Consider the following 23139-nt stretch of genomic DNA (forward strand, 5'->3'; position numbering starts at 1 on the left):
GAGCGATAAGGGTGGCTATAGGAGCGATAAGGGTGGCTATTGATATTGTCAGGGCGGAGGGATAAAGGTAGCTATAGGAGAGATAAGGATGGCTATAGGAGAGATAAGGGTGGCTATTGTCAGGGATGATATGTGATGATGTGAAGTTATTGTAATGGTAATGTTTATGTGATGATGTGGGGTTATTGCGTTGGAAATTTTCATGTGATGTTGTGATTTTCCTTGTATTTATTTTTATATCTTGTACAACTTGTCTCGTTGTTTCGGTAAACTTGATAATAGTCTGATCTATGTTAAAATTGTGAGCATGTGGCTATTGCCGGGCGGATTATATTATTGGCACGTGAACTGTCCGTGCATATGTGATATGTAATGTGGGCACGAGGTGCCAGGGAAATGTAATGATTATGTTATTGGCACGTGAACTGTCCGTCCAACTGTAATATGAAATGCGGGCACGAGGTGCTGGGGAATGTATGATGATTTTTATTATTGGCACGTGAGTTATCCGTGCAATTTGATAAAAATATGGGGACGGGGTGCCGTGGAAATATGAAAGTGGGCTGAGACCCGTGTTATGAAAATATGAAAGTGGGGTGAGACCCGTGTTTTATGATTATGAAATGAGGTGTCACAAAGTAACTTTTATTTGAAAGAAGTATATTCGAAAGATATTTATTTGAAATAAGTATATTTAAAAGATATTTATTTGAAAGAATTTTATATTCGAAAGATATTTATTTGAAAGAAATATATTCGAAAGGTATTTATTTGAAAGAATTATATGTGAAAGATTTATATTTGAAGGACTTGTTTAATTGGTTGTACTTATGTTCCTTATTCGTTTGAGTAATAATTATGGTGTTCTTGTTGCCTTGCTGTTTATATCCCTAGTTGATTTTGTAACTATCACTGCTATTTGTTTTCTATTATTTTTGTTTGTTATATTGCACAGGTTATTTGACTAGTGAGTGTCTTGACTGTACCTCGTCACTACTCCACCGAGGTTAGTCTTGATACTTACTGGGTACTGACCGTGGTATACTCATACTACACTTCTGCACATTTTTGTGCAGAGCCATGTATTGGGGATATCGGACTCGGGCAGAGTTAGTGTGTTGATCGCAAGGATTCAAGGTAGAGCTGCTTGGTCGTCGCAGTCCCTTGGAGTCTTTCTATTTTATTGTACTGCCAACTTTTATTCGAACAGTATTGTATATTCGATCCTTGAGATCATTACATGTATCCAGTTAGAGTTCGTGACTCAGTATTACCAGTCTTGGGAGGTTGTTATATTTGTAATTATTTTCGCTGTTGGTTTTTGGCAACTGTATTAAATTAAAAAAAATGGCATGAAATGAAATTAAAATCGGCTTACCTAGTCTTAGAGACTAGGTGCCATCACGACGTCTAAGGTGGGATTTTGGGTCGTGACAATAATCCAATTATCCATTAACTTCACCTTCTTAGACATAGACATATGAAACACCGGGTACATGGAGAACAATAATAGGGAAACATCATACTCATAGTTTGGCCTATTTCCTTTAAGATTTCATAAGTCCTAATGTGACTACACATACTTTACCTTTATTAACAATTCACATAGCATCCTCATGGAAAATATATTGAGAATAACCCGTTCACTTTCTTCAACTCTAAATCTCTACGCCGAACACCCAAACTAAACCTTTGGCGATCTCTAACAATTAGTCTAAGATGTGCTAGCTTGAATATGACCATAAAAGTTTCTATCCAATATATTTGATCACGGAATGATGCTTCTTCTTTGACATGTTTGAACCTTTAACCCCCATAGGTTTACTAAAAATAGGAACAACGAGGTTCGAGATTGGGGTGGAATTATTGAAGAATCCATCAATGTGCCGAGCACGACATTTCAGGAGGTTATATCTTAAGAGACATGAAGCTTACTACCAATAGTGCTGACATGGTTAATCATTATGATGACATCATTGATTCGACATATGAGGTATAGAGTTTCCTAGTAGGCATTGATAATGTGGGGATCATATTCATGATTCTGAGAATTAAATAAATGAGTCATTTTAGACATGTGACATATGGGAGACATGGTCGGGAGGATAAAGACATTAGCGTCAGTTATTCTTGGAAGGCTATGAGCCATGAAGAGGACAACAATAATTGTTTCATTCCATACGTGCCTTGTTTGGCAATAGTAAGCCTCAAAGAGAAATAGCACTTATGTGACACCAGTCGCCTCTTGGAATGTAGGGAAAATCAATTTAACTAGAAATGAGAATATTCTAGCACCCTGAATGTGATATGGGTTTCAAGATACACAAAGTTGCATTACGCTCTTAATTGTATTTGACACAAGAAATCTATGCCACAAACCCGTGAGGATGAAAAAGAAGTTGAACATTTGTGAGATTATTATCATTCTGACAACTTAACCCTTCCTGATAATTGATTCTATATAAGAGAACTAGAGATACAATGAAATTTTATTTCAAATCAATATGCTCTCATGTTACTAGACGGTGAAAAGGATTCATGATAATATACACAAAGGAACAAAGTGATTGTTCAAACCATAGGAGCAACATACACCGGAGAGAAAAAGAGTGGCTCAAGAAGGACCTCAACACTAGGTTGCTTTACATTAGATTTGATACCACATAGGTAAATATTATGGTAGTGCGTGCATAGGCACAAGTGAGCAGATGTTATCAAAATGTTATGTAAGAAATTCATCAGGTATGGTCTCTTGTTGAGAATTTAGGAAATCAAGTGGGAAGTATTACTCCTAGAGTTATAACTCAATTCAAGGACATAATTATGAAGCTCAATTCCACAAGAGGTTGTAAATAAGAGAATTTGTGATAGAGTGGATTCATGAATAACGCATCTCGTTCAAAGAGTAAGTACATGCACTGTTTTGTGATTCAACATCTTGTTCAAACCATGTTTATGTGAGCTCTTCAATATGGGTGCACATATACAATAAGTAAAAATTATGTGGTGTTCATAACGATATAGCAAGGAGTAACTTACTTGGTAACTTTAGATTGATAGGGCAGTGCCTTACTTGATGCCCCTCAACTCCACAACCATAACGTATTTCAAGAGTCATTCAACACGTCCCCAAGTGGCGTTTCTTACAAATCAAACATTCTGACTTATTGGTACAAACAACCCTCTTTCATTTCTTAGGTGCTCTTACCACATGATCCGGTGGCACGATAACATTAATAGGGACAAGTACACTTCCCTTAGCAACTGGTTCTCTCATTTCCTTCTCGCTGCCTCGAACCAGTGGTTTACTCATATGAAAAATGAGACATGACGAGGAAATTAGCTTCCTATCTTGAGTTCTATCGCACGATCTCGAGTATCAAAGAAGTGTGAATTTCCTAAATGTCCAAGTATCCTCCTCATTATATATGTGGTCGACAACACACCGATAAGGACTCTACTAGACACGGCTCCGAGATATCCTAGGACACTTTAAAACCTTAGGCTCTAATACCAAGTTTGTCATGCCCCAAACTCGGGGAGCGCGACCGGTGCTCAACCGAGTGAACCCGACCGAGCAAGCCTATTAGATTTTCTTCTACCCAAACTCATCCATTAATAAAGAAGAGATGCACTCCATTAATCAAACACTGAAAATATTTTATTAGCAACTTTCATTCATTCCATTAGCAACTTCGTTCATAATTTCCAAAGTATTACAAGTTTATAGATATAATGAAAAATATGTTTGTCAAATAGCAACATTTCTAGTTCAATTACCAACATCATACACCACACACAACCTATTTACGGAGCCTTTAAATATGATGGAAGAATAGTATGGAATTGCCGGGAACAAGGCCCCAGCTATACCTCAAGACACAAAGTGTAACATCAAGTGACATCGGGCCTGGAATAGAGTAGGGCTCACCAAAACCTGTTGAATAGGGAGTAACTACTAACAAGGACCAAAGCTACACCGCTGATGAATCACCTGCATCCATTGAAGATGCAACGCCCCCGACAAAAAGGACGTTAGTACATATGGAATAGTACTAGTATGTAAAGCTAAATGTCCTCTTTCAAAATAGAATACCAATGTAAGAAAGGGAAATCCATAGAAATAACAAGTCACAATCAATGATATTCAAATGCCAAGTTAAAACATAATAATTTCCAAAATATGAAGATAACACTGCGAAGTGATAATCAAATTATGATGATAATATTATATTTGGATGGGAGATCTTTAGCACCGATATACCATTGTTCACAATATCACCGTTCACAATACCAATGTTCACAATACCAATACCACCATACTTTTAGCACGGAGTCCGATCACGACCCGATCGGCTAGGCCATCTCATTAGAGACATCAACTACAATCACTCTCAATACCAATACCATCGTACTTTTAGCACGGAGTTCGATCACGAGTCGATCGACTAGGCTATCTTATTTGAAGACATCAACCACAATTACAATCTCAATCACAATCTCTGTGCAAATATACCACAGTGAATCTAGCACAGAGTCCGATCACGACCCGATCGGCTAAGCTGTCTTATTTGAGGACATCAACCAAAATCACAATTTTAATTATAATTTCCAGCTCAATCACCACCATGTGTGCGGTATGGTGTCCGATCATGCCCCGATCAGCTAGGTCATCTCCTCCGAGACATCATCCATTTCTATCAATCATTTCATCCCAATTAAGGGGAATAATTTTATCACATCAATCTCATCCCAGATAAGGAAAATATTTTTTATCACATCAATCTCATCCCAAATAAGGGGAATAATCACAATCCACTCCTACACCGGCACGTGTAGTTTCGAGGTTAGGTTATTTCAACCTACCCTTCCTTGGTGACTATCGATGCTCCCAAAAAATATTATTATTATTTTTGCACACAAAGGTAATATAGGTACAAATGTATTTACCTCATCATCTTTCGCATTGTATGAATCTCCACTAGTATTTTCAACCAATAATAACAACAATATTCTCTTGGCTCTTTTGTCCATTCACAAGATTCTTTATTCAAGGCACGGTGGCCATATTTGATATTTCACACTTTTATTTCTTCCCTCTCATGTATCATCATCATAAATACCAACATATATAATATTCTGAAAATCACAACTTTAAGTTCATTAGAAATGAACAATTTAAGCACAATAGATTTCTTTCCGAGAATGGAGTAAAATAATTGGCAATTGATGCGCAAGTTAAAATTATCAATAAGTAACACACCATTTATTCTTGAAATACTTTTTCCCAAAAAGGGCAATACACAATTTTCACTCACGAATATGTAAGAACACAAAACACATTGAAACTATTTACAAAGCATAGCATTAGTTAAAATAGCCACATGTGGGCGTCACTTGAGTTCATAAGCTCTTAGGCAATTCTATTTTCAAAGTCAATTTGGAATAGTTGAATCAAAGCTCATTTCATAACCTTTCTCACATCATTTCATTTCATAGGCACCATTAGCCATAATTATAACTTTCACTCTTGGCACGTTGGCCACACTTTATATCCCCAATTCACTTATTTCACTTCCAACCATCTTTATAGATTATCAACAATAAGATATTTCCAATCAAGACTTTAGGTACACATTTGAGCAATTAAGAGTCTTAAGCATATTGTATTTTCTCACACAATTTGGCATCATAACCTTCATTTGAAACACAACTCAAAGACATAGTATTTTAATACACATATCATTCTTGAACACATTTCCAAAAGATAACATAATGTGATAGGAACATTCGAAACACGTTTTGAATACATAATTCTTGACATTTTGCTTATTCGGGACAATCGAATTTATTGGGAACATCCATACTTAAACCTTATGGGAATATCATGGAATTCAATTCTAAGAGAGTAGTTTAGCCAACATACCTTGCTTTGAGCTTTCCTTAAATTACTACAATGTTGCGAAAATTCTAGCAATCCCAATCTATTTTGAGACATAACAAAATTGAACCACAATTAGGAAGATATTCATGGTCTCAGCTCATTTGAGCATTTTATCAAATACTAGGTGTGCAAATTTAACTACAAGGTTCTTCTATAAGATTTTCTTCCCTCCAAATCCAATCTTTACTCATTTGAGCTCAACAATCTTCCCACAAACCTTATTAGTACAAACATGTATAAATAATACTCTTACACCCAAGAATCATACTCCCAATCACCCATCTTTTACCCCAAACTTGAAATTGAAGACTAGGGGTTTGAATCTTACCTCTTAGATGAAGATCTTGTGATTAGATTCCTTGATTCTTGAAGATTGGTGCAAGATTGGATGATTAGAATGTTAGGTTCTCTCCTTCTCTCTCTAAAATGCTCTTACCTCTCTCTAAAATGCTCAGAAAAACACCCCAAAATAAGCCCTAAAGGCTATTTATCAAATTGGGGTCGGGTTATGAAAATAAAAAAATTAACCCTCTGAAATCAGGTTTGCGGTCGCATAATGGACCGCAGAATGGGTGAATGGGTCTGCGGGTCACACAATGCATCGCAAAATCGATGCCCAAAACTGGGCTGCGCTGGCCAGGTTTGCGACCATTTTGCGGTCGCATAACCACTTCTGTGATCGCATAATGGTCGCAGAATCGCATTCTGCTAGCCTTTGGTAATTTGGTCATAACTTCTTGTAGGAATGTCCAAATGACAAACGGTTTGAAGCTTAGAAACTAGACACATAGACCTTTCTTTTGATAGGTAATAAATCATATAAATCTTCATATCAAGAGAGTTATGCTCGTTTGAAGTTAGGTCTTATGCGAACTCACTTGAAACTTTATCCCATCATAAAATTTTTAACTTGACTTAGCCTTGGGGATCTTCTTAGACCATAAACCATTATTAATGCACCTCATACATATATTATCATGATCAATTGATATCATTCATATAATAGTCCTTGTCTGCACAGAAAATAATATAATTAGCGCACATCAACTTTCTTAATAGCGTTAAAGTACTTCGAAATTTTCTGGGTGTTACATTGTTATAGTTGTCATCAATAATTAGAAATTGGAGAATTTTTAGGGGCTAATTATGGGATATGTCACTCCCCTTTAATAGGAAATCTAGCGTACTTATAGAGTATATTTTTATACATTTGTTGTACAATATGTTATTCTATTATTAGTTGTAGGTTATGAATTTTTTTATAAATCCATAAGTAATTATGAAAATTTCCCTATTTATTTTGGTTATAGATCAATTAATAAACTCAAAAACAAAAGTCACTTTGTTTATGTGCTCAAAAGTCAGAATACGAATTATTAAAATTCTTTTTCTACAACTCGCCCATTGCTAGGATATAGCATTAAATTGAAGACATAAAACTAATGATTTAATTTTTGGGGGGATTATTACTTGTTCCTACTTGAACACCGAAACTATTTAGCAGGAGGGAATTTGTGCTCATCTTTAATTCGATTATTATAGATTATCTTTATTGTTCTTTGTTTATTATTGAGAACCTCCCTCCTATCTCAAGTATCATCATTTACAACCTACATGATACATAACAAAAAATTTGGTTTGTAATTTGAAGGAAAAAGAGAAAAAATATATCCAAAAAACAAGAGTATACACTAGTTTTCGGTTAACTACTATATCATCTCTACTCCAGCTAAATATCATGTAGTTTGATGTAAAACTTTCGTTGCATCCATTCATTTAAAGAATAATAATTTACTATTTTAAAGTTTGAATATCCTTAATAAAATTGTTGGCTACGCTAAACTAAAAGATATCACTTATTTAATGATAGACTTCGCAAAACAGCAATTATAGGTTAAAAAGTTGGTTAATGCTCTTTTCATGGAACCAGACCATCTTGACTAGTAGTCTTCAGATTTATAGGAGTGAAAGAAATTGGATAACGACATAGCACCACCTACAAATGGCAAGTTGCAAATAGTTTGGATATAACTTTGGAATGAGAGTTAATTCAAGTGCTAATTATTAATGACAAAAGTTGACTTGGAGTTTACTATTAGTGAAAGAATAATTATTCGCTGCTTGTTATTAAGTTGCTGTTGTTGTTATTATTATTATTATTATTATTATTATTATTGACATAGCTCATGATTATTATTTCAAGAAATTTGGACATGTCATTTTCAACTTTGCTTAAATGTCGATTATGCATCCTAGAAAGGAGATGTGGTCAATTTTAAGAGTAAATAATGAAAAATCCTGCTGGTAAGAATACCTAAAATTTATATAACTTTTATATGGATGTTTGTTGTGATTACAATACTTAGTTTTAGTTTTGTATCTTTGTATTTTTGCTTCGGTTTTATAATTGGTGTGATTGCTACTGCCCTTCATTTTATCTTTCCTAACCCGAGGGTCTTTCGGAAATAGTCTTTCTGCCTTCTTGAAGGTAGGGATAAGGTCTGCGTACATACTACTCTCCACATACCCCACTTATGAAATGATAAAATGGCACCGGGTGACAATACATAACAGGAATTGGCAATTGTTTAGCCTTGTATTAGGTTTAGCAAAAACAGCACCAAACAATTGGCATTATATAGCCAAATCCTAAAAAAACTATTCTCTTATATATACTCTCTTATATATTCTCTCTCAAATAATTGGCCCCAAACCGTCTGCTTCCCCCCTCTTTGCCGCTCACATCTCTTCTTGTTCACTGCTTCCCTCCCCCTTTCTCTCCTTGTATTTCTTCTTCTATCTCTTCTCTTTCGCTCTCATAGTTTAGCAAAAATTCTTGCAAATTATGCAAAAAATCAGTGGGATGAAAAGGTAAGGCTGATCTCACATCAGAGAAAATCAAAAGCAAAATCTAAAAGAAAAAAATACATTTCAACTTTCTTTTTCTTCTCTCTTTTGGTTGAATTTAATGAGTGGGTGTGATTGAAATTGGTTGAAAATACCTAAACGAGGCTATATACAAAATTTGAGCAAGATTTGAAGTGATTTAGATTGGTTTCAGGTAAAAAATCAGATCTAAAAATCCAATTACGACATGTGTATATCAGATTGTATATCGTATACGTCAGTGTATATCACACACGATTTTTTAAGGACGTCTGTGTATATCACTTTATATATTGTGTATACAACATAATTATTTTATGGACGCCCGTGTATATCACATTGAATATCGTATATATAACATAAATATTCATGGATATACACAGATACACATGATATATAAGAGATATCACTAATGTACATAGAGATATACACAGGACACAATAGGGGATACACATGTGGAGCTGTCTTAAACTTGAGTTTTCAATCTGAAATGTGTTATACAAAGAAAGAAAATAAATTTAAATATACTTTTTTGATATACACATTAATATTATGTTATACACTGTGATATACAAATAATATAATTATTATTATGTTATATATATTAGGATATACAGATAGAAAAAACTAGAAAAATAATTAAAAAATATTTGAGAGTTTTTTCGGATACTACTGAAGGAAATGGAGCCTAAATTCTAAGATGATGGTTGCTATGAGAGAAGAGAGAGTGAGGGTTTTAAATAGTTTTTGCTATTTTTAAGGAAAATAATTTTAATGGGACTTATTTTTAGGATGGTGGTTGAACCATTAGAAGAGAGAGAATAACTTTAGGCTATTATATGCCAAATTCTAAAACGTTGGCTTTTTTATGCCAATTATTGGACCTAATTATCATGTCATGCCAAATCCTCTTGTGGAATTACACTGGATCTACTCTTGTTGTTATTGTACATGGATGTATGTCATGCACTAATATTCCAAATTGTTTTGTCTTCTTCAGACGGACAATATTGTTGGCTCAACTAAATCAGACTAATTATTGCATCCAAACTTTCACTACAAGAACTCTTTCATACAACAAGTAAAAACTCTATCTTTTTTTTTTTTTGTAGGGAACATGTTGGGATACTTAAAAGTTAAAACTCATTTAGCTCCTCACGGCAGTCTTTTCTAAACTCATTTCCTCCTCACGGCACTCTTTTCATTCTCAATTACACCAATTTTTATGTATACGTTAAAAGAAAGAAACACTACTATATATAGGGGTAGGAATTATTTACAAAATAAATAAGATTTTGTGACTAACTGAAATTAGTTGAACACTGCTATAACTGAGTTGAATTTGGGTGGGTCAAAACGGATCGAGTCAATAAATGAGCGGGTCAATGACCCGCCCAAATTGGGCTGAGATGGTCTGGGTCAAGATGAGCTAAAATTTGGGTCATAGCCCAATTCGCCCAACTCTTATCAAACTATAATTAATGTGTGTTATTTCCTTATGAATTATTTAATTGTCAAATAAGAATTTTTTTTTCTTTTGTTACGGTCATATATAACATATCAAACAAAAAAATATATGTTAAAAATATTTTAGCAAAATTACTCATATATCAATTTGGGCTAAAAATTAGCCCAGTTTTAAATGAGTTGGGTAAAGATGAGCTGAATTCAACAAATTGGTGGGTCAAAGACCAGCCCAACCTTGAACGAGTTAGGCAGATCAAATGGATTTGGGCTCAAATTGCCACCCCTACCACAAATAGTTGGGTAACAGTTATCTAAAGTTACATAAGAAAATTTGTGAGTAAAAGACATTGTATGGCCGTCCAAACATTTTAATAGCCCATGTTTTCATCTTTGACCCGAAATAGCCTTTAGGCCCAATTCTTTTGTAAGTTGTAGCCACAATTCCCAGTGCACTTCTCTTTCCAATTCATTCTTATTTCCTACTCCTCCAGTTGTTTGTTATTCTCCTCCCACTTCCATCATCGATATAATCACCACCAATCCAGCTTATCTCCACCGCCTTCCTCACACCACCGCTCCAATTTACCTCCACCATTGATCTCACTACCACCGATTCACCATATTTCCATAAGTAAATCTTTATTTCCCTCTCAAAACACACTCAAATCTCAACCCCAAAATCAAATCAACCAACAACCATCCCTTTCGAATAGGAAATTTAGAGAAATAATTTTTTTGTGCCTAAAACATCTCCACCACTACCTCTAACCGATGATAATTTTATTATCTTCCGGATCTTTAAGGAATTATAGCAAATACTTGGCTAGTGATATCTATCGACCATGGATGCGATCAGATAAAGACTCTGGTGACCTTCCCTTTCGCTTTCCTTTCGGCTCCGATTTTTTTACAGCGACCTTACTAATGTATATATGTTGTATAACAAGTGTATATGTACTATTATACAATTTATATACACTGTTTATACAATATAAATATTGCTGGTGGGTTGTTAGTGTTTTGCGAGCCGTTTTGGAGGTTGGGCTTCATGATTCTTTTGGATGAATTTATATGCAATTCCTAGGAAGAAGTAAAATGTGAAGTGTATTTGTGGAGGTGATTGTTGCTGCCTGGTTTTTGAATATGTGATGTATAATTAATGTATCTCATGTACAATAAATGTATATTTAGTGTATCTTTTATGTAATATCTATGTATCTATATACACTTTGAGTTTTTATATAGTATACACTGATTATACAATTTTAACTACGAGAATTTCTTTGGTGAGCAAAAAAAAAAGAGATGAAATTGTATATACACTATTACATTGTATAAATTTTGTATATAAAGTGTATCCTATATTTTTCAGTGTACCCCTAAATCCTAATGTTTCTTTAGCATATCCTAAGCGTTTTAGTGTATCAAAAGTATATATATTTCTTATTAAAAAAAGTATATATATTATTCTACGATGTATAAAAAGTGTATATATTATTCTGCAATGCATAAGAAGTGTATATATTATTTTATGATGTATAAAAAGTGTATATACACTTTATACTAGTGTAAAATGTGTACATTGTGTGTACAATATATACATCACCTTCTTTTTTTTCCTTATATCATGAGTATTTTTGTTTATGCAATATCATATTGTTTTAGATTAGATCAATAAAAATTTAAGTTTCTTAATAAAATATAAAAAAGATTATAATTTATATGTAATAGGAAGAAATTTGGTGGTTGCAGAGGTGAAAATGCTCAAAATTTATCCAAAAAATAAAAATAAAACCCTAAACATAAAAAGGAGGTGAAAGTGTTTGAAATAAAAAAAATAATAATGATTTTTTCGTGTGTCATAACAAACAAACAAAAAATTCTAAAACCTAAAAGGAACTTTTTTATGGACGTAAAAGGAATTGAATCAAAAACTAAGGCTCCCAAATGCAAAAGGGAGTTCAAATTACAAAAAGATTTGGCGGCCGCTCGTTTTTTTTTTGTTTTAGTTGCTAGCCCTTTCAATTGGTTTTGGGCTATTAATTGTATGATTTTATTTTGTGGCTATTGATTGTCATTAGTTTTTACCGAATATAAGTGATAATAGCTCAAAATTTTTCTAAGTTTGTTTGTGTAATTCTATTTGTTGGTTAAACGTGAAGTTATTTTTAAGATCAATTGGGTTTCTTTGAAAATTTTGGAAAATTATTTAGCAAAAATTTCAATTGACTAGCAAAACACATATTCAACGTTCAAAAAGAAAAAGAATTTCAATTTTTATTTTCGAAAAATCCTTTTTGTCCAAATGGGTCAAGTTGTTTTCCTGCAAATTCAACGTTTCGCCTTGAAGATAGTCTTACGTTGAAGCTTTCCCTGAAAAATAGCAATGTTTCAACTCAAAAAAGACCCGAACCCATTGATCTTCTTTCGGTCATTTACGGTGCCCGTTTATGTATATATATATATATACACACACACAGCAAAGTAATACTATAAGCTTTCCTCAGTATCTTTCAATTGACTAAACTGACTTGCACAGTAAGTAGAGATTTTTTATCAGAAACAAATGGAAAGCGTCACGCTTAAAGAAGAAGAGGCAGAAGAAGGTTTAGCAATTGCAGCTCTCGGCTCTCTCTTCAAACTTACCGAAGTTTATCTTTCGTGAGCACTCTTTTCCCCCTCTTTTTTATTTTGAGTTTCTATAATTAGCTGTTAGGGCAAGTGATTTGTTTGATTTTTACAGAGATTATTCGTCATGGCAAATGCAAGAAGCGCAGATTTGTCTGGAATCTGCGGTAAGTTTTTTTAATTTTTCTACTGGCTATGTGCATAAAGAAAAGTAAAATCCCGCGTTAATATCGAAACAAATATTGAGAAGTACCGAACTATCTCTCTTTAGGCGCACGATAGTTTGCCCTTTCTAACATGCGCGCCGAGGAGGAACACCAATGAAGCTCCCATACCAAATCGGAGAAACGAGCTTAATACTCCACCACGTGTTGCTAATACAGCTGAAGGAAGGCCGATTTCAGGATTTATTAAGCTAGATTCTAACAATGCAAAGACAAATCTCGAAATTAGGGTTGTTGAAAACCAGCTTACGCAGCAGCCAGTAAGTGCCCAGAGGAATGAAACTTATAATGGAACTCAGACGTGGGCAAATTTAATTCAGGGAAACAGATTAGCATCGAGAGGAATGAAGTTGCATTATGTAGCCCCTACAATTCGGAATGGCGAGTAAATTGTTGAATTATCACAAAGTGAAGTGGAGAAGGAGGCTGAGAAATGGAAGCAAGCAGTTATCCTTTATGTGGTTGGGGATACACCAACTGTTCGTTCACTGAAGCGATTCATTGCCACACAATGGAATTTCATCTTGAAGCCAAAGGTGTTATATCACGATGATTGCTACTTTTCTATCCGGTTTAATAGCATGGAGGATAGGGATGCGGTGCTGTATTTTGGGCCTCACAATATAAGCAACAAGCCAGTTATTACTAAAGTTTGGTCCCCGGAATTCAACTTCAATGATGAGATACTGAAAACTTATTCCACTCTGGGTAAAGCTTCCTAATCTATCCTTGAACTGTTGGAGTGTGGATTCATTGAATAGGATATGCAGCGGGCTGAGAATTCCATTATATGCAGATGATTGTACCTCTAAAATTGATCGTATTTCCTATGCTTGTATATTGGTGGAAATGGATGTTACTGAACCATTACCTGAGACTATAAAAATCTGACAAGGGTTGTGGGTTCGAGTCACCAAAGGAGCAATAGCTCCAACAAATGGGGAATCAAAGGGGAGGGAAATCATTAAAAAAAAAAGACTATAAAAATCCAAGAAGGTGTTTTGAACAAGAGGTGGTGTATGTTTGGAAGCCTGAGTATGATGGTACATGCCTGCAGATAGAGCATTTCTGCCAGGCAAATAAGTAACAAAGCAGGACTAAACATTTCGTTACAGATTATGCATCTCAGTATACCCTTTATGTATTTATTTATTGCTTTTTGATTTTTGTGCAGAAACCAGTTCAGAATTCCGTTTTCTACAAAAATAATTCATCTCCATTAGATGGTAAGTGTTTTTTTGGGTTCCCTCGTTTCATTAGTTAATTGCCTGATTACTTGTTACATTTGATTTTTTGGTTATTAAGGATTTTCAAGTGATATTGGAAAATTAAGAGTAGACAGTTGTTCTGTTTTATCTTGGCAGAGTTTGGGTCTTTACCGGAAGACTTGGAGCTTATCAGACAAATGAATGAAATGGGACTCCCCATGACATTCCACACTAACAAGGAGGTATCATACTCCTTTTCTATTTTAACTTGTTTGATTTTCACATGTTTGCTTTTTATATAAGCTCCAGGTAGTAGACCTCTACATCATTTCCATAATTCCTGTAAACAATTCTGTCGCACTAGACAATACTTATTTTTTAATAATTGATGCTTTCATCAGAAAAAAAACCTTTACTCATATCCAGTCTCTGCATAATATCTGTTTCTTTGTCTTCTGATAAACATAGGATAGTTAAAGATTCTATATTTGAGTAGCATTCCAGTTTTTTCTGATAGTGAAACTGCTTTACGATGATATTGTTTAATGGAGAAATGAGAGTCTACTCTTTTTATAGGTTTCAATCTGCAGTGAAAATAATGCATGAATCAGGTTCTTAGATGATAACTAGGTTAAGAATTCAAGCACTATTTGTTAAGGATATTCACTCATGGTATGGTGAGTGAAATCATTGTTTCATTTCATGTTTCTGTTTAGGTATTCATTAAATAATTGAATAATATGTTTTAACGGTTTAATTAAGTCCTAGATTCCTGTAGAAATTTGATCTTCTAGATTATGTTGGCATCTTGTACTCGTTCAAGGGGTATAACTTCTTCCCTGTATGTCTTTTTGTATGTCTCTCCATCTCTTCTTCCAGAAGAGAAATCGAGCAGTTCTGGGAAAAATAAAGAATGGAAAGAAGATGAGTCTTTGGTCCTGTGAGAATACTCAGGATGAAGTGCTAAATTCAATACAAGAGCAGAAGGAAGAATGTGAGTCTAATGGTACTCTGCAAGGCAACTCAAACAAGGTTTCTTCCTCCATGTCAATTCTTGGACAATGTGAATTCTCATCCTGCTATACCGAGGATGGTTTAGTCAGTTGTCTTAATGGTGGAGAAGAAAGTTTGAACAAATTGAGCGCTGGTTGTGCTCACATGTCCCTTGAATGCGCTGTTTGCAATCGGCAATCGGATCTAAGTCTGGATAATGCAAAGGATACTGTCTCTACGTGTGAAAAAGTTCAATTGGAAAAAGATGTAGTAGTAATGGTTGGCTCAAGTTTGGAATGCGGTAATAAAGCAGAAAGCTGTCCAATCGATAGCAGTGTTGATAGTGGATGGATCAGTGGAGAGGGATTAAATGGTCATTGTGAGAGAAATCCTTTAAATGGGGAGCAGATGGAGTATGGCTGTATTGGAAATCCTTTAAATGGAGAGCAAGTAGAATCTATTGCTATGCAAATGACTGAGCATCACACAGAAGATGGGCAATTCTGCAGTGATGTTGGTGAAGAGATACATAATTGTAATACAACTAGTAACAATTGTGAAGAGACGATTAATGATTGGAGGTTGTATTGGGACAATGATTACCAAAGAAACTACTTTTATAATGTGATGACCATGCAATGTACATGGGATCCACCTCCAGGAATGGACGACCTAGTATTTACTAATTTTACTACCAAGCAACCAGAGATAGCACTTGAAACGGTGGTGTTGGAGGATGCAGATTTAAAAGAATCTAATAATCTGCAAACTTCTGCAAGTATAAAATCTGACCTTGACATTGCAGACAGATTTAGAGATGATGAGGTATTGTTGGACAGACAACTCAATGACTCAGAGGCGACAGGGCAATTTGCTGACAATTTTTGTAGTTTAAGCTCTACCAAACAGAAAAAGAGAGTTAGGAAGACAAAATTCAAAGGGAAGTTATCAATAGAAAGTCAAGGTTTGTGACCTTGAACTACGCTTAAATCTTTCCTTGCATTTATATGCTTTAATGTTTATCACATTAACTGTGTTGGTTCTCTGCATGATGAGTGGGTAATTGAATACTCCATCCGTTTCAAAAAGAATGAACCTTTTACTATTTGGGGAGTCAAAGAAGCTTTTGTTTGACCATGTTTTTAGCAAATGATTTTTAAATATTTTGAATTGTTAACTATTGTGACTTATAGTACTTTTTATGAAGTTTCTAAATATATAAATTTTATTTCAAAAAACTTAAAGAATCTATGTCCTAATTTACACAAAAAATTAGTCAATTTGACCCTCGTACTCCAAAAAGGTTCAAACAAATTGAAACGGAGGGAGTATAAATTATTGGTAAGCGTGGTTTGTTAGTTATGTGCCATGGCCCATGGGTCATGGTGAACAGTAATCCTGTTTGCGATACACTGTGCCTGAGTGCAGTTGAGAACCTTCTAAAAGCCACTGGGACTTTATCTATGGTTTTCTCTGATTTAAGTGTTTCTTTCCAACAGTGTTCTCAACTAGAATGCTATGTTTTGCCAGGTTCAACTCAACGAATGTGAAATTTGATAAGTAGCATATACTTCTCTTCAAAATTTCTGTACCTGAAATTTGCTGCTGACAGTTCAGTAGTTTGTAGCCAAAGTTCAGAATCTCTTTCTTCTATGGCTATGCTTGTAGCTAGAGTTCAAATTACTTTGGTTTGGTAAACTTGAACAAGAGAGTCTTTTGGCATTGCTCACTTTATTGAGTAAACTACTTCGGCATTGGATACTGCGGCTCACCTCCGTCTCTGTTTCTACGAATATTTTCGTCTCTAACCTCCTTATGTGTCAAAGCTATTAGTGGCGCTAGCTATGTATGAAGGTCCAGTTACCTTGCTTAATGTATATTCTTTTCTTTTCTTTTTCTCTTCCTGGTCCATAGAGCTGCAATTCTGCGATATTAATGAAGAACTATCTCCCAGTTTGAGCAAATATTGGTGCCAAAGGTATCTACTATTTAACAAATATGATGAAGGAATACAGATGGACGAAGAAGGATGGTTCTCAGTTACGCCGGAGGCCATAGCCAAGCATCATGCACTTCGCTGTGGTTCTGGTACTATAGTCGATCTCTTTACTGGAGTTGGTGGAAATTCAATTCAGTTTGCTAAGAGGTTCGTACGGCTGCATTGCACTTTCTGCTTTTGGTATCTGTTGTATTAGGTTCCTTAGGTTCTTGTGAATGTAACTATTAGATATCAATCCCATTGCAATTGCAACTCTCAAAGATTATTGGGCCTCATATTGGAGCTTATGCTTCGAGTTTTCCTACTGTTACTTTAAAGGATAACGTTATTTCTGGTAGATTTTCTTCCTTTGTTACTTGTATACTATCTTTTAAGACTTTTTAATGAAGGAGGAAATTGCATTAATAAGACATCAAGAAGATGCAGATTTACAAAAGATGACAAAAGAAGACACTAAGTTAGCTCCTTTACAATGTCTAAGCTAAGATCAGGAAGCTAACAAAGTCCAAAAAATTATCCACACTATTAACAGGAGTGTGAAATATCCAACTAATTAAGCTAACTAAACAAATAGCTTTTAAAGAGTTTGTTGGAGTTGAGATTCCGTGAAAACATCTGCCATTCCTTTCATTCCATAAACACCAAAAAATTGCTGCTGGGATCATTGTCCATATCCTCTTGATGGCTTTGTCAATCTTTGAAAAATCCAGCTGATAAATGCATCTTTATTTGTTTGTAAAAATTCAGTTTTATCAATTGGACATTTCCATGTCGAAGTAACTGAATCCTTTTTGGTCTATATCTATATAAAATGTTTTTATTTATCAGTAAACAATATTTATCTATAGAAAGTATTTATGCAGCAAAGAAAAATATATCTATGGAAAGTATTTATGCAGCACTTTGCTTAATGCTTTGCTTATCTATTCTAGCATGACTAAGAATGTGAATGCTTTCTTTCACTGACAACACACTTAAATACAAGCAATTCTTAATTTTGTGGATACCTATTTTCAGGAGTAAACATGTCATTGCAATCGATATTGATCCAAAGAAAATTGACTTTGCTCAGTATAATGCTGCCATTTATGGAGTCTGTGACCAAATAGACTTCATTAGAGGCGACTCTCTTGTTTTGGCTCCAAAGTTGAAGGTAACAAGTTTTTCTGTTCTCCATTACTCTTCTTACTGATGCTTGGGTGGGTCCTTGAAAGAGAAGTGTGAGAAAATTCTTTGCTTAGCCTTTGAAATTCGAGTGGTCTGTCACTTCATGCTACTATTTTCTTCCTGTGACATAATTCAGCTCTGGCGTTTTTTTTCTTCTCGAATCCGTGCTGTTAGATTTAGTTTGTACATTTTTTTGTGTGTTGTAGTGTAATTCAGCTTTGATGGCTCTCTTGTTATTTTCTATGTTTGATTGTCAAATCTTGTTCAAGTGTTTGTCTTATTTCTCTCTTCTTTTCTCCTCTACGTAGTTTCAAGATTTACAACGGTCTTTGCTTTACTTCAGGCAGATGTAGTCTTCATGTCACCACCTTGGGGGGGACCGGACTATTTGAAGGAAAGAACATTTGACATGAAAACCATGCTTAGGCCGCATGATGGGTATGCCATTTAGATATGCCTTGAGACTTTGCATCCTCAGTTATCTATCTTAAGCGGTACTTCTGAAATTATGCATCTTTTGTGTATTATTATCAGGAATTTTCTCTTCAGCATTGGCAGGGGAATTGCCTCCAAAGTTGTTATGTTCCTTCCAAGAAATGTTGATATCAATCAGTTGGCAGAATTGTCATTATCCGTAAATCCACCGTGGTTATTAGAGGTATTCATCCAGCATTCTCCTGTTTTTTTGCAGATATTCTTAATGAGGGTCATGCACTAATGGTGTTATCTTTCTCTGCAATCACCTTCCATTAAAACACACACACACACACAGAAACCCCCCCCCCCCCCCCCCTTTTTTTTTTTCTTTTTTGAGCAACCTAAGTTAAGACTTTTTTTACACTAAATAAGCTTTCCAATTTATTGTTATGAGTTTATGGGGTTTATATGTGTGTGTGTGTGTATAAGTAACTGGAACTGGTATGCCTAGCTTTTGCTAATTCGATTCTTTTCTGTAGGAAGTACCCTCACTCATGTCAATGTAAGGGTGCCAAGTGGGCCGGGCCGGTCCCAAATTAAACGGGCCAAACGGTCCCGAGCTAAGTGGTCTTTTTGTAGGGACCGTTTGGTCCCGGGCTAAACGGTCCCGGCCCGCGGGCTAAGTGGGCCCAATGGATTTTTTTTAAAAAATTAAATAGAAATTAGAGACAAAAAGGATGTTAAAAATAATATCTAAGGCAATGCCTTGTAAATTTTATTATAGAATTGTGACCTAAATTTTTAAATATTTTTTAATTCAAATTTAAAGTCTAACGACAAAAATATTGTAAAGAGATATTCAAAGCAATGCCTTGTAATTTTATTATAGCATTAAAAAACATGGCAATATCTTTCTTAGTCTTCATCACCCCTATGGAATGAGCACAACAAGGTGCTAATACCACCATTGAGAAGAAAAAGAAACAAGGTGCTAATACCACCATTGATAAGAAAAAGAAACTAATCAAGATGTGCCAAAATACAAGTTACATAATAATTTTTGTTCATACAAGTTATATGGTATATCTTACAAACTTCATAAATCCATCAAGGTCCGGAGGAATTTCCATCGGTGGTGGCGGAAAAGTAGTTGGTGTATCATCATCCGGTTGAGTCTCATCAAAATCTATTTCTTCGTCATCATTTTCATCAATAGTTGGATTAGAATAAAGAGGATTCATTAATTCATGGTCTAATTGTTCACCAGCTCTAATATTATGGGAAAATTGACTTTCGGTAAATTGTAATAAACTATTACCGCTATCAAGAATAGCAAGTGTAGGACGGATATGGGGTTTGGTTCGGGGAGCCCGGGGCAGTGGAGGAGGAACAGATTGAGCACTAGATTCGTCAGTTTTGGATTTTCTCATATTTTTACCAAAAGGTTTTTTTAAGGAAGCCATCTTAATTAATAAAGTAATAGAAAATAAGTAAAACAAACAAAACTATAATATTAAAACTTAAGAGTTGGAACGAGTTTACCGAATTGACGAACAACTTGTTGAAAATTGATTATCGTTGAAGACTTCAATTCACCAACTTTACAATTTTTTCACAAATTATAACAATAAAGTAAGCAATACTAGCAATTATAGAAGAAAATTAGAGAGAGATTGTGATAGATTGATGATTTTGTAAGGAAAAAATGAAAGAATGAGGGGGTATTTATAGTTGAAAATAGGAAAAAAGTGTAATTATAGAAAGTTTGGGGTTAAAACAAAGTTGGGGAGGTTAAATGGCTATTTTATAAATAGCCAACGGCTATTTTTGACAGCCCAACGGCTATTTTTTAAATTTAATTTTTTTTTTTATAAGTTGACCGTTGGGACCGTTTGGCCCGCTAAGGGACCGGTCCGGTCCCGGTTCCTGACAGGCTAAATGGTCTCGGTCCCGGCGGGCCCAAAGCATAGGACCGGCCCACGAGACCGGCCCAGGCCCACTAAAACCGGTCCTGGCCCGTTTGGCCAGCGGTCTCGGGCCTGGACCGGCCCACTTGCCAGCCTTATGTCAATGTTTACAGATTTATTGTGTTCCACTTTTCTCTATCTAGAAATGTTTCCATTCAACAATTTGTGGTAAAGTTGTGAAGAGAATGGACTTCACTGATTGACTAACCACCAATTTCTTTGTTTGGCTTACTTGAAATAAGTGATTCACTGTATCAGCTGTACTTATCCTCCCTAGTATTCCTTTCTCCTTCTGTTTTTTTCTTCTGTCAGCGGCTGGGGGGACGTATGGGAGTTCTTTGTAGTTTGGTTTCTTAATTGACTTAGTTTATTGACACGCTATATTTTAATTCTGGGAATGCATGTGACCTTAGGTGGAGAAGAATTACTTAAATGGCAAGTTGAAAGCTGTTACAGCATACTTTTGTAAACCCTCCTGAAAGCTGTGGTCGGATGAATCTGATAATCTCTTTTGCCAAGTGGAATGATGAATATCTTCTTAAACGGCAAGTTGAAGGCTGCTACAACATACTTCTGTGAACCCTCCTTCTAAGCTGTGGTCGAATGAATCTTGTAATTTCTTTTGCCAAGTGGAATGGATACCTTTCTCCGGAGCACATGGGGTTTGTCTTTGCTGTGGCTTTCATCTTCTGTATAGTGATGTATGTAACAAATATGCTCATATATACTTTGTACGGTTATATGAAGTTGAACTGGCAGCGATTGTTGTCACGGGCAGCCGTTTCCATTGACATTGGTATTAGCAGGAAGGGTTAGTAGAGCTCTACTAGTTGGTAGCAGTGCAATGGAATTCTGGGAAGTGAAAATTTTTCGTTGTCAGTGACGGAATGGTGCATGAGTTTTATCCGTCTAGTTCTGCAATGTACATGCGCAAGGATCTCCTGTCTCATGGTTATAATGTGTGGCAATTCCATCGGATGCTAGGGTGTGACTTATCTATGAAGTTTGTGAAAATCATAGGAGAGCAGGGTTAATACCAACAGAGCCAAAAGCATGGGTGATTTCTTCTCATCCTCCTAAGGCTTAGTGGGTAGAGTTAGTACTTGGGCTAATAGGAGTTAGTAGGTAGCAGTGTAATTGTAGAGGTGCGGACAAGCTGATCATGAAACCATCGTCATTGGAAAAAAAAAAATTGTGGCATGAAACCATCGTCATTGGAAAAACAAATTGCGGCGATTCCATCCGCCATATTGCTGCTTACTGCAGCTGGCCGCTGTTGCTTCTGCTGCTAATTGCAAAAGTGCTGGAAATTGACTGGCAAAATAGACTTGGAAGGTAGAAAAAGGATTCAACTTTGTGCCTTGGTGTCTGACTCTCCGCTTTTTGATGTGATAATTGGATGAAATGGTGGTGAGATGCCATTTGGATTGGACTAATATAGAAATTATTATACTTAACATTCATCTTGTAGTTTTACTACCAGTATATGTGACCGGTAATATGGTTTGGTTATTTGGCCTAATTGTATAGTTTGTATTTTGCTTCGGTGATTAGTAAAGCATGTCTTATATCCTTGCATAACCGTGACAGGTAGAACCCCTCGGCTTAGCATTATTACAGATTTAGGGTAGTGGTTGTTTAAACGTTTCTTTCCTTTTGTTTGGATGTGATACTTAGCATTCACTAAAAATTTTGGATTCCCTGTTACTTCACCTTTTTTCATCTCTTTTGAAAGTATAAAATGGATGTTAAAATACATTTTGGATATTAAAGGATAGACATTTTGGAGCAAATCTGCAATTGATAGTTTCAGATACGGCCAATTTTTGAACAATTCTTTAAATGCATATATTGTAAAGTGTTATAAATATATTATATTATGGATGTTCATTTAGTACTCTGTTGTAAATAAGCTTCCTGAAGAAGCTTATCCATATGAGACTGTGCCGTAAATATGTTTATCTATTTAGTACTTTATTGGAAATAAGCCTCCTGAAGAAGCTTATCCTTTCGGTACTCCGTTATGGATAAATATTACCCATGGTAGAAGATTATCTATATATGGCACAACAACTTAGAGTAGCAGCTTACACATCAGCTTACACAGCAGCTTGCAGTAGCAGCTTACACAGCAACTTCCTTTCTTCTATAAATAGAGGAGAATTCAGTTCATTATGTACATAAGTTTGAAGTTTGAATAATATATCAGTTTCTCTCTATACTTGTCTTTACTTTACTG

At 35.2% G+C, this 23139-nt stretch overlaps 1 protein-coding gene across 2 annotated transcripts; it reads left to right on the plus strand.

The window, feature by feature from the left end:
- The first annotated feature begins 12603 nt into the window (after positions 1–12603).
- Positions 12604–22478, plus strand: LOC107825078 (uncharacterized). Of its 2 annotated transcripts, XM_016651913.2 has the most exons (10): positions 12604–12958; positions 13041–13092; positions 14324–14375; positions 14514–14599; positions 15237–16314; positions 17265–17496; positions 18367–18502; positions 18860–18954; positions 19051–19174; positions 21314–22478. In XM_016651913.2, exons 1-10 carry the CDS (start codon positions 12864–12866, stop codon positions 21377–21379), a joined length of 2016 nt encoding a protein of 671 aa, XP_016507399.1. In that variant the 5' UTR covers positions 12604–12863; the 3' UTR covers positions 21380–22478. The 2 variants fall into 2 exon arrangements, with proteins under 2 accessions (XP_016507399.1, XP_075087134.1); XM_075231033.1 differs by lacking the exons at positions 12604–12958; positions 13041–13092 and adding an exon at positions 13197–13857.
- The last annotated feature ends 661 nt before the right edge of the window (positions 22479–23139 follow it).

This window comes from Nicotiana tabacum, chromosome 15 (genome assembly GCF_000715075.1).
Source record: "Nicotiana tabacum cultivar K326 chromosome 15, ASM71507v2, whole genome shotgun sequence".
In the NCBI taxonomy this organism is placed as follows: Eukaryota; Viridiplantae; Streptophyta; class Magnoliopsida; order Solanales; family Solanaceae; genus Nicotiana; species Nicotiana tabacum.

Coding starts and splice junctions, on each gene's coding strand:
- LOC107825078 (XM_016651913.2), top strand. CDS start 12,864: ATGGAAAGCGTCACGCTTAAAGAAGAAGAGGCAGAAGAAGGTTTAGCA. Junction 14,600..15,236: donor CATTCCACACTAACAAGGAG/GTATCATACTCC, acceptor CTCTTCTTCCAG/AAGAGAAATCGAGCAGTTCT. Junction 19,175..21,313: donor ATCCACCGTGGTTATTAGAG/GTATTCATCCAG, acceptor ATGTGACCTTAG/GTGGAGAAGAATTACTTAAA.